General features: G+C 38.4%; 1 protein-coding gene across 1 annotated transcript; it reads right to left on the reverse strand.

Annotated features, from left to right (window-relative positions):
* Positions 1-766: 766 nt before the first annotated feature.
* On the reverse strand, positions 767-9,800 carry mfsd1 (major facilitator superfamily domain containing 1). The gene is made up of 16 exons (XM_062418895.1): positions 9,563-9,800; positions 9,333-9,385; positions 9,023-9,135; positions 8,864-8,906; positions 8,646-8,713; positions 8,270-8,378; positions 8,007-8,109; positions 7,423-7,521; positions 6,951-7,062; positions 5,444-5,500; positions 4,842-4,998; positions 4,365-4,462; positions 4,129-4,241; positions 3,945-3,992; positions 3,712-3,778; positions 767-1,705 (listed from the first exon to the last, which is right to left on the reverse strand). Exons 1-16 carry the CDS (start codon positions 9,729-9,731, stop codon positions 1,702-1,704), a joined length of 1,413 nt encoding a protein of 470 aa, XP_062274879.1. The 5' UTR covers positions 9,732-9,800; the 3' UTR covers positions 767-1,701.
* Positions 9,801-10,416: the final 616 nt, after the last annotated feature.

The following is a 10,416-nucleotide window of genomic DNA, read 5'->3' on the forward strand; positions in this document are numbered from 1 at the left end:
GGCTGAGAAAGTAACTATTCACCAACGGTGGGGGAAGAAAATGTACTGCAGAACATATTTCAAATGCCTTCAAATAAATAGTTTTTAATGTAATGTCATTGTTCCAGGAACAGTATCAAATGTGATTTGGTTTTACAAAAGACTTAAGGTGATTATTCAAGTGACTTTACATCTGATTTTACTTTCTGTTTGATGACACAATTGATTTTCTGTAATTTCTCAAATACATTAGTTCTTATACACAGCTCAATGACAGTTAGCAATTTTTAACAAAAATATTCGTAGTCAAGCAAAGACTGAACTTCTGTCTCAACACAATGATGCAAATGAGTGAGGAGAGTAGCATGTTTCTGTCTGTGTGACCAAGTGGTCATTTTAATGTGCAATTACAACATTTTAACGTTATGCTACTGACCATTTCCTTACAGGTGTAGGGCTTTTTCTTTACATTTTTTAGAAGGCTAGTTTGCCCAACTGAGGTAGTGAATGTCTATCATCCACAGTATGTGACCCTGATAAAAACACAGGAGACAAAATTCTCCCTGTATTACTGGAATGATGAGTATTAAGCAGACTGCAGTAATATTTTGTTGCACCATTCAGATGAAGAAAGCGGACAGTTTTTACAATAAGTTCATTACCTGAACTTGATCAAAGAGCAAAACAGTCTATAAAACATAATTTATATGTGGAACTGATTCTTCAAAAGGTCATATTAATAAAAGCTTTTAAAAAGCTGAAATTGTGAATTATATTACAGCTTAAATGCAATCAAAAGTGTGCCTTTTTTATTTTTGTATCTTATCATTATAGTAATGTAGCATTTGATGATGTGACAAAAAATACATTTTACGAACCTCCAAAACCAGCGAAGAGCAGATAAAGGAATTAAAAAATGAAAGAAATGAGCAATAAGGATTTAAACATTAAAGAGCTATGCTCTTTTTGAGATTATCCACCATAAAATGTCAATAGCTTGTGATTAAAACTGAATATAAAAGGAGAGACCAGGAAGGGAGATTTTGGTTGGCAATTATTGTGAATACTAACAAATGATTTGTACATAGATGTTCTGCTGGATGATCTGCAGTAAGGCAAGTAACAGACTCCAGCTCATAACAATTTACATAAAGAGAAACATATAAAAAACATTTTAAAAATACCCAGAGAGGTACCTCTATATACATATAAAACAACTGAATTAAAATAGGAATCCTATATTTAGAGTTGCATTTGCATGTAATCAAATCATATACTATTTATCAGGGATATAGGCACCTTTCCACAGGATATAAATAATCTTCTGCTCAACAGTTAAGACATTTAAAATGTTTTAAAAACACTCTTCAAGCATCTGAACCTTCTTCTGAAACTGAAGAAACTTGCTGAAGTTTGACGCACACAGGTGTCAGTAGAGAGTAAATAATGGAGTAGATGTCAGTAACTGTGGAGTCCAAACTGAGAATTGTCATTTGTCAGTGTCGATTGGGATGTAATCAGCTATTAATACACGGTTGGTTATATAATGGCCAGGGCCAGACAGTCAGTTCTGCTGGGAAGAGCCACAGATGACAGCACTGGGCGGAGTCAGTAGTGCAGTACTGCCCCATGGCAGATGATTGACAGCTCTGGGGTAGACAATGCAGCCTGCTGGCTCTGAAGCCCAGGACCATGTGTGTTCCCTCATCATCATCATCATCATCATCTGGAAAATATCAATTACAGCACGGACCGGCATGTTAGTCTGTACTTTCACATAGCATCAGCTGGAGAAAACATACACATTATGTATATAGATTAGACTGATGAGATACATTAATAAAGAAACTGACCCAAGCAAAGCATCTCATGCAAAGACTGAGAACTGAAAGTAATCATAACCACCGAAAGAACGTGTGTGGTTTGTTTTTCTGTTGCAAACACAATATAATCCAACCACAGGTTTGTGTGGTATTGGCATGTGACATTGAGTATGCATGAATTTAATTTTTGTTTACAGAGCAACAATTCCATCCATCATGTTGTGGTACGAGGAAGCCTCATTTCTTTGTTGCTTTGCTTTCTGCTTTCATGTCATAATTAATGCCAGACAAACTCTAGTTAGACTAAACTAATATATTTCTAACATGATTTCTTTATGTCACCACCCAAGAAGATGAGTAAAAGCGAATTGAAACGGCACAACTTAAGACACCAGAGTATATTATGCTTTGTTTTTCTGGTGTCAGTACAAGGAGCGGTTGTCTAGACAGTTTTTAAGTCCACAAGACTAATGTTGACAAATTGTTTGCAATAAGCTAGGCAGAAATGGAAAACAGCATACATATAAATATATCAATATTGATAGTAATAATTATCACACTCTAACTTGTTACCATGAGCAGTTTTGTGGAAATAGGCTATCAAAAAAAATGTCAGCCCAATCAGATAAACCAATCCGCCAACATGTCATTGATAACGTGACTCCTCACCTCTCCAAACTGTAAACCATTTTAACTATGAGCTGTAGACATAAAATAAAGCAATATTCTGCAACTCTACATGTGAGTCATGTGGTCCGAGGGTAGAATATGGGACCAAAGAACAACTCCATAAAAAACATCTGTTGAGAGTCACTTTATGAGGAGAGCAGCAGCATTTACCATAACTAACACATTGAAAAATCATGCTCAACTGTTAAATCTAAGGGGTGTGACGATACACTCAGCTCACGAGACGAGACGAGATATTGGGTTCCCGAGATCGAGACGAGACGAGATTTTAACTATATTTTTAAGAAATGAGGAAATGCGTGACTGTTCCTTTATTTAAAATTCACAAAATGGAAATTGAATTGAAATGTTTGAACTAATCAGCTTGTAATGAATCACTTTTTTCTACTTTCTAAATATATAAATATCATATGCAGTATGCAACACTGTAAAAGGTTTCCCCATATAGATATTTTATAGATGGATAATTTTGGTATTTATGGAAATAACAACCATAAATACAAAAGTTAGATACAATCACAAATACTAAAAAGTAAATTGTAAAGACTAGAAACAATTCTAATATATAAATATAAATTAAATAAAGAATCCAATTATCTCAACTTATAACATATTGCTAATAAAAAAAACACAGAAATAAAAGTAAATTGCACAAATCCTGTATCACATAAATACACAAGTAGAACAACATATAAATTGTGTTACTCATTTTACTTTTTCCATCATTAGGCTTCCATAGCTGCTAGATTCCCTGCTCCTCCTACCTCAGGCTTTCAGTATAGAGACCTGAGGTCAACTTACCACTGTTCCTCTCCTCATCTCCTACTGCTGACTGACATCTTCTCAGCAGGTAGAGGCTGCAACAAGGTTAATGATCCACACGTGACATTATAAAAAGAAGACATGACGTGCAAATGATCGATAGAAAACCGTGTTTCGTCTCGTCACACCCCTAGTTAAATCGTTTATTTTTATCTCACTGGACACTCAGACTAGAACAGAATTGAATTTATACCAATTTCAGTGGATTTGTATTAAATTGACTGCAGCAGGCTTAACTAAGGAAAAATCTTGAATAAATTAGAACAGGAGCTCTTACAAGTGTTCCAAAAAATGCCTGTACCACTTGATTATAGGAGTGGGCTGTTCATTATTTTTCTGAGATGCTTGTCTAATTGTTGGGTGAGTGGGTGGAAAAGCAGTGACGGAGGGTACTTACTCTGCGTCTGAAGTGCCTTCTTTGTGGAGTTTGGCTCTGTCTGAGGCTGACCGGTTCAAATCTCCTCCTGAAGCAAGAGAGGGAGATGGAGAGATGAAGAAGTGGGCAATTGTGGAAGAGTAGTGAGTGTGGTGGTGGTGGTGGTAAGAATGAAGGAAATCTAAGATTGTGTAGAGAGAAAGAAGAGGAGAGTCAGAGAGGGGGAGCAGTTCAAGGCGTCAGTCTTCTCTTACCTCTGAGATAATCCACAAAGTAGAGCATCACCACCGCCATCAGTGCAACTGCAAGACAGGCGAGTATAAAAACAACAGGGAAGATCACTGAGACTGTCACTCAAAAAAGTACAACTGGAGTTTGAATGATTTTACTCTCATAAAAACACACACACAAGCAGACAGACAGACACAAAATACTGACTGCAGATGCAGGCGCAGAAAAACACTTCCAAAAACAGATATCCTCTGGTGTCTAGTATGGATCCTGCTGCCATGGCAATGAGAGCAAGTCCCAGGTTCTGGATTGACTGCATGCTGGGGGCAGATGATCAACATCATTGTGAATGAAAAATAACATTAACTGATTGTTGCTGGATTGACTGAGCAAAACAAAATATGTATGAAGTAAGTTATGATGATGCCATTAGGGGTACGTACAAGCCATAAGCAGTCCCAAGTTGATGCTCAGGCACCACAAAGGCCACCATGGGCCACAGTGCACAGGCCAGTAAGGAGTAGGAGACACCCAGGAGTGACTGGAAAACACACACACATGCTCTCAAATTACTTAAAATATTCAATGACTCTCCACAGAATTCCTTGGTATGATCTGCGACTGTCAATTTGGCATTTAGTGCTCTTTTCTAGTGTTTTACAAAATGTCCCTGTGTCAACACCTACATCAACAATAAGACCTTATTATTCAGTATCTAAGTCATACTAGCGTAACTACAGTTGCAGAAGTTCACCAATAACTTTAAATGTGTTTTGAGAAGCTACACAGTTTACCTCACCTAACAGACCTAGATTTCCAATGAATACACTGACATTTGCAAACAATGCAAATAAATGACAGCAGTTTATGAATGTACAAAATATAACTTTGTTTGGAGTATAGGTACGTTTTAAGGTTACCATGCCGATCCATGGGTTCCAAAAGGTGAAGGCCAGCATCATGTGAGAGGCAAGTGTGGTGACCACCGCACATATGACCCAAATCACATTCTTCCCTGTCTTGTCAACTAGGAAGCCCAAAATTGGAGATGCAGGGGCTGAGATGATGTACACGATACTGGGAAAAACAGAGAAGATCATAAAGGGTGAATGCTAAAGAGACACTGTTCAATATGATAAAGTAGATATAGTGCAGTATATCTACTTTACTGGAGTTGATTGAGACTGAGCCTCAGACTGATGACTAAGTCAAACATGATTTTATAACTGGATACTATACAAGTAAGATTCTGTAGTTTGATTAATAACAGAAATCTGAAATAACACGAGCTATCTGCAAAAGTCAGACCTTATGTATAATTTCAACTTTTTTTTGTTTGTTTATTTGTTTTTAGCATTATGTGGGATTTTAGTTTGATCATGGCTTCAAATAGCTGACAAAAGCCTTGTACTGCAAATGTAATTTTGGCCAGTAATTCATTGGAATAAGAAAAATGCGCCCAAACAACAACTGCAAGATGAAGGTGTATTGGTCTCTCAATGACCTATTACACCTGAGTTACCTGTTGACAGCTCTGGCTTCAGCTGGGGAAAAGTTGAATTTTTCAATGAAGAACACCCTGTAAATGAAAAGACAAGACAATGAGCTACACACAGCTGCTGTGACCACAAGAGGAGGAGGAGGTATTGAGAGGACTCCTGCAGCAGCTATCAGTCTTGCATACATTGTTTTCTGCCCCATTTGCATTATAACTATTTGCTCTGTAAGCACTGACCCTCTGTGGAAAAACCATGTCAGTTGCTAAGTGATTTGAGAGTGCCTTTCAGCGAAGGAAATGTAGGTTGTGATAGCTTCAATTGGTTTCTTTCACTGACAACCCATTTGTCAAAGCACCTTCCATTTCTGACCCCCCTCACCCTCCCTTTGTGGTTTGATGACAACGCAGCATTGGGAGGTTGCACCATTGACTCTTTCCTCAGACACACTTTTTGCACTAATTTATTGAGGTACTCTATTTTATTCACCACATACATAAAGCATGATGCAATTTTATTTAGAGGTTGGGTTCTATTCTTTCTTCACACAAGGGCAATCAAGATATTTCATCAGGCATGAAACACAACATACCATTTCTGTATTCAGTGTGTATCGTATTAAAGCCCCAAAGAATATATATTTTATGTAATTATAGCATCTTCCATAGCATATTGGAATTTTTTTTTCTACAGTAATAACTTGTGCTACTTGAGGGTCTAGAAGTCCAATTCTACATATGAACCTTAATAAGAAAAGAAATACCAACACGTAACCTTTCCATTGTAGTAATCCAAGTAACCCTGTTTATTTTCTTTGAATAAAAAATTCTTAACGGGGACATACCATGAACATTTCCAGGTCTATGTTTATATTCTGGGGGTCTACTGGAATATCTTTGCATTATTTACAATTAAAAAAAACCTCCTTATTTATCTTATGCTGGCCCTTTATGCAGCCCCTCAGTTCAGCCTCTGTTTGAAACAGAACGTTTTAGCTCCTGTCTCTTTATGGCCTCCCTCCTGATGAGCCCATTCTGTTATGATTGATAAGCCTTCCAGCAGCTGCATCACGGTCGACTACAGACCGTTTCTAGAGCTTAATACACGAACAATAATTGCCGGATTCCACCTCTTGTTTTTACTCTTTACCCAAAATGGGAACTTCTCAAATACCTCCATACATGTCTATGCCCAAATCCGATATGAAATATGTGCATAGACAACGTGAAAAACCCATGGAACAACCTTAGCAACTAAGACTACAACTGACAGCCGTTTCAGGGAATGCACAAGCAATCTGATATCATCATGAGGAGGAAGTAGAGGTAACATTGCAAATGGAGCATTCCGAGCAGGATAAAGCCTTGGCTTTTGATTTTCATTCAGCATTTTAACATTGATTCACCTCAAGTTTTAGACCTTGGACCTGACTATGTTTAACAGACATCTGACATCATAACAGTATATAAATACATAAGACGTGTCAGCACCAATGAAGTTTTTTTCGTGGGATGGCACCAATTAAATACTCACTGTCCCAATCCAATAAAAGGGAAGATGGCCACGTAGTAGCACACACATATGATGAAGATGATCCACAGGGGGAGGGGGAAGTCTTTCACGTCTGTCAGCTTGATCACCTCACCTAATGTGCAAGTTTAACACACACAGATCAGCTTGAGAGCATATTGGTTTTCGACCACTGTAAAAAGAGGGAAAGCTTCTCTGACAATGAAGTCAAATTCCAAAGGGAAAATTCACCACACATAGCACACATTGAACTGAACCACACCTGCCATTTATAAAAGAAACTACAGCAAAACAGAGAGGGCTAAAGCTTATTAGTAGTCTAGACTAGAATTTCAACTTTAAGTAGATAACAAACAACAACAAAATGTGACCCGAAAGTCTTGGGGTCCACACTGACTATGACAAGCTAGTAGTTTTTGACATGTGTGGGTCAAAGAGGACAAACAACAGATAGGAAAGACATTGTCAGAATCACCTGTTTTGCCCTGCTCCTTGTGAAGGATTTTCTCTGCTCTTTTGTCAAGGAATGCCAACACCAAGGCACAGGTCAGTGAGAATATGCAGGTAACCGCAGCTAAGGAAAGAAAACAGGAATTAAAAACATAAATAAATATGGAGGAGAGAAAAAATAAAGTACGTAAAGACACACTGCAATTATACTTTGGTGAAAAGATTATCAGGGAGTTTGACTGCTGATTAATTCTATTTTTCACATTAGCTGATATCAAATGGTCAGATTAAAGTTGAATTAGCAGTGGCAGTGGAGGCGAAATACAAAAGAAACTGCACACTTGCAAGGTTTGCAAAAGCACTTTTAGCACTGCCAAGTAACTGCAGAAAATTACAAGAACTGACACTTCTTCTAACGTGTGATTCATCTGTTGCAGCCAGCAGCACTTTTAGTTCTCTATATCACTTCTCTGTGTCTCTGCTGGCTGTGTTATCTGAGATCACTAATTACAGAAAAAGGATCTAGTATCTCTATCTGACATAAAGATAAATCATCTGTAACCTGAGTCTTCATGTTTAACCCTTGGCAATTTCAGTTCCACACTTTACCTATCATCAGTGAGGCGCCTAGTGCGGTGTGTCCAGGAGAGCCCACGAGGTTGACAACTTTGCTGTACACCCAGCCCATGATGTTCATGTTCACTGTGCTGCCCTTGAGACGGAGGATGAATGGACTTAAAGCATATATTTACTGTATAAATGACTATGTGATTTGTATAACAGGTTCATTCACCATAGTTACAATGAAGACAAGCATTAACACATTATCTGAAAGTGTAGATAACTTGATGTTTCGTTGGCAGCGTCCTTACCAGGCGAGCCATGCTCAACTGAAGGCCAAACACCAAATTGAGCTCCTTTCCTTTAAACCAGTTGACTGCATAGGTGTTCTGGGCCACAGCCAAGGACTCTCCTCCAATTCTACCCAAAAGAAAACAAAGAGTGGGTGTGTGTAAGCTATGTGGTAGTACAAGACCAACCAGAGAATCATCGGATTTTCAAAGCCGTTTGCAGTAGAAAATCTGTGACCAAATTAGAACAGACGGGTCAGTTTTGGACAGTCAACACAGGGTCTTTGTATTGTATGTGCAATATGAATGCAGGAAACTGGCTACTGACATGCACATTTGTTGGATTACATTAATAAAATGAATAGTTTTCAACATAATGTTACAATTATTTTCTCACCCGAACACAAAACGTCCAACTTCCATCAGCCAGAAACGATTTACTAAAGCTCCAGTAGCAAATATGACCTGTGCAGACAGAAAAGTTAGAATAAAATATATGTATTTGTCCATGTAAGAGACCTATATGAAAAATGTGCTTCTGAATGCATTTCTGACAGTACAGATACATTATAATTATTAATGCTCATAACCTCGATAAACATACTGTAGGCCTACCTGTCCAACACAGACAAACAGGGAAAAGATGATGGTTCCCAGCCTACAAAGAAAACAACAAAAGGTGAAACCAACCAAGCTGAAAATTGTTTCACTTATGGCCAAAACACATAAACAAACACAGAGTTCAAAACTGAAAGTGACTATTGGTAATCACACCTGATACCAAACACCCTGTCGAGGAGGAATCCCCCAAAGAAGCAGAGAACCACATTGGGCCAGGAGTACCAGGCATATAGTTGCATGAACTTTGCAGTGTTTAGGTTCATATCCTAGTATAGAGAGTGAGAAAACATCACAGTTACATTCCTTAATAGTCTAGGAGTGGAAAACAGAGTAGAGAGTGTTGACTTAAATAATGACAAAATCCTCTAATTACAGACTTTTTTATGTTTAATTGTGTGTATCTATCTAAAGGGGCCACAGTGTTTTAAGATATGATGCTTTGGATTCACAGCGGATAAATTACCTGGATGACTTCAGTCTGAAGTGCAGCTGGGTTGTCATAACAGAAGTAACTTCCTGGAACAAAATAGCATATTAACAGTCGTGACTGCATTTCTTAAACATTAAATAAGTGTGCCACGATAAGTAAGAACAGTACAGGCTTCATGTACATATAGAATAACTTAAATAAGTCAAAAATCTCCACAATAACACGTGAGGATGCTTAGTGAAGTTGAACTTGTTCCAGCTCACCGAATCCCAGGAAGCACATGAATATCAGGACAACGATTCGGTGCAGTAGGTGGCTGGGGTCGCAGATGGCCGGCAGTGGTCTGCCCGGTCCCTTGGCCGCCTGTCTGCTGGGTAACGACCCCTCATCTTCATCTCCCAAAAGACTCCGCCGCTCTTCAAAATCCGCCATGTTCGTTTGTTTGGGATTTGGATAGAGGGGAGGGGGGCAGCCGGGAGAATACTGGCAGACGTAGGCGGTCGATCATATGACCCAAAAGGCGCGTCACGTGGGTTTAGCCTTGTAGCTTTTAGCCATACAAGCGGTGAGATATTTTCTTTCCTAGGATGGCAAAGGTATAACCCGCCCAACCCTGCTTCTGATTGGTTAGTATTTGTTGTCTTCGTTGTTTTGGTTGGTTAAATGTAAGCATGCTGAGTGAGATTGGTTATAGTTAAAGCAAGAATAACAGGATAGGCCAGTCAAAGGCAGAGTAGGGCGAGTCGTGACTTCGCCCAACTAGGATAAAAATACGACATCTGCTGCTATGTTGACGCGCGCACCTGTCGTGAAGCGACTGGCGTGAACGCGCACAGAAAAGCTTCAACTCTCAGATATTTGATCGACTTTTTGAGCAAACTCTCTTAACAAAAATATATGGATAGAGTTTTAAAGTAGTCTACAGTCATTAGACTCGCTACAAATATGTTTGTGCACCTTGTTTAGTCTAGTTTTTAGTCTAGTTTTTTATGTGTCTCTTTCTATTTTTCTGTACTTTGTTTTTATTTTTATTATTATTTGTGTTTTTTGTTTTTAATTGTATGTTTTAATGTTTCCAATATTTACTATTATTGGGGGGGGGGGGTTGTTTTTTTAT

The sequence above is a fragment of the Scomber scombrus genome, chromosome 5 (assembly GCF_963691925.1).
Source record: "Scomber scombrus chromosome 5, fScoSco1.1, whole genome shotgun sequence".
NCBI classification, from domain to species: Eukaryota; Metazoa; Chordata; class Actinopteri; order Scombriformes; family Scombridae; genus Scomber; species Scomber scombrus.

Excerpts from the sequence above, each read along its gene's own strand:
- mfsd1 (XM_062418895.1), bottom strand. The coding sequence starts at position 9,731 with ATGGCGGATTTTGAAGAGCGGCGGAGTCTTTTGGGAGATGAAGATGAG. Across the intron at positions 7,522-8,006 it reads AGGCGCCTCACTGATGATAG|CTGCGGTTACCTGCATATTC; the intron begins GTAAAGTGTGGA and ends TTCTTTCCTTAG. Across the intron at positions 4,463-4,841 it reads GGAACCCATGGATCGGCATG|TCACTCCTGGGTGTCTCCTA; the intron begins GTAACCTTAAAA and ends TGTGTTTTCCAG.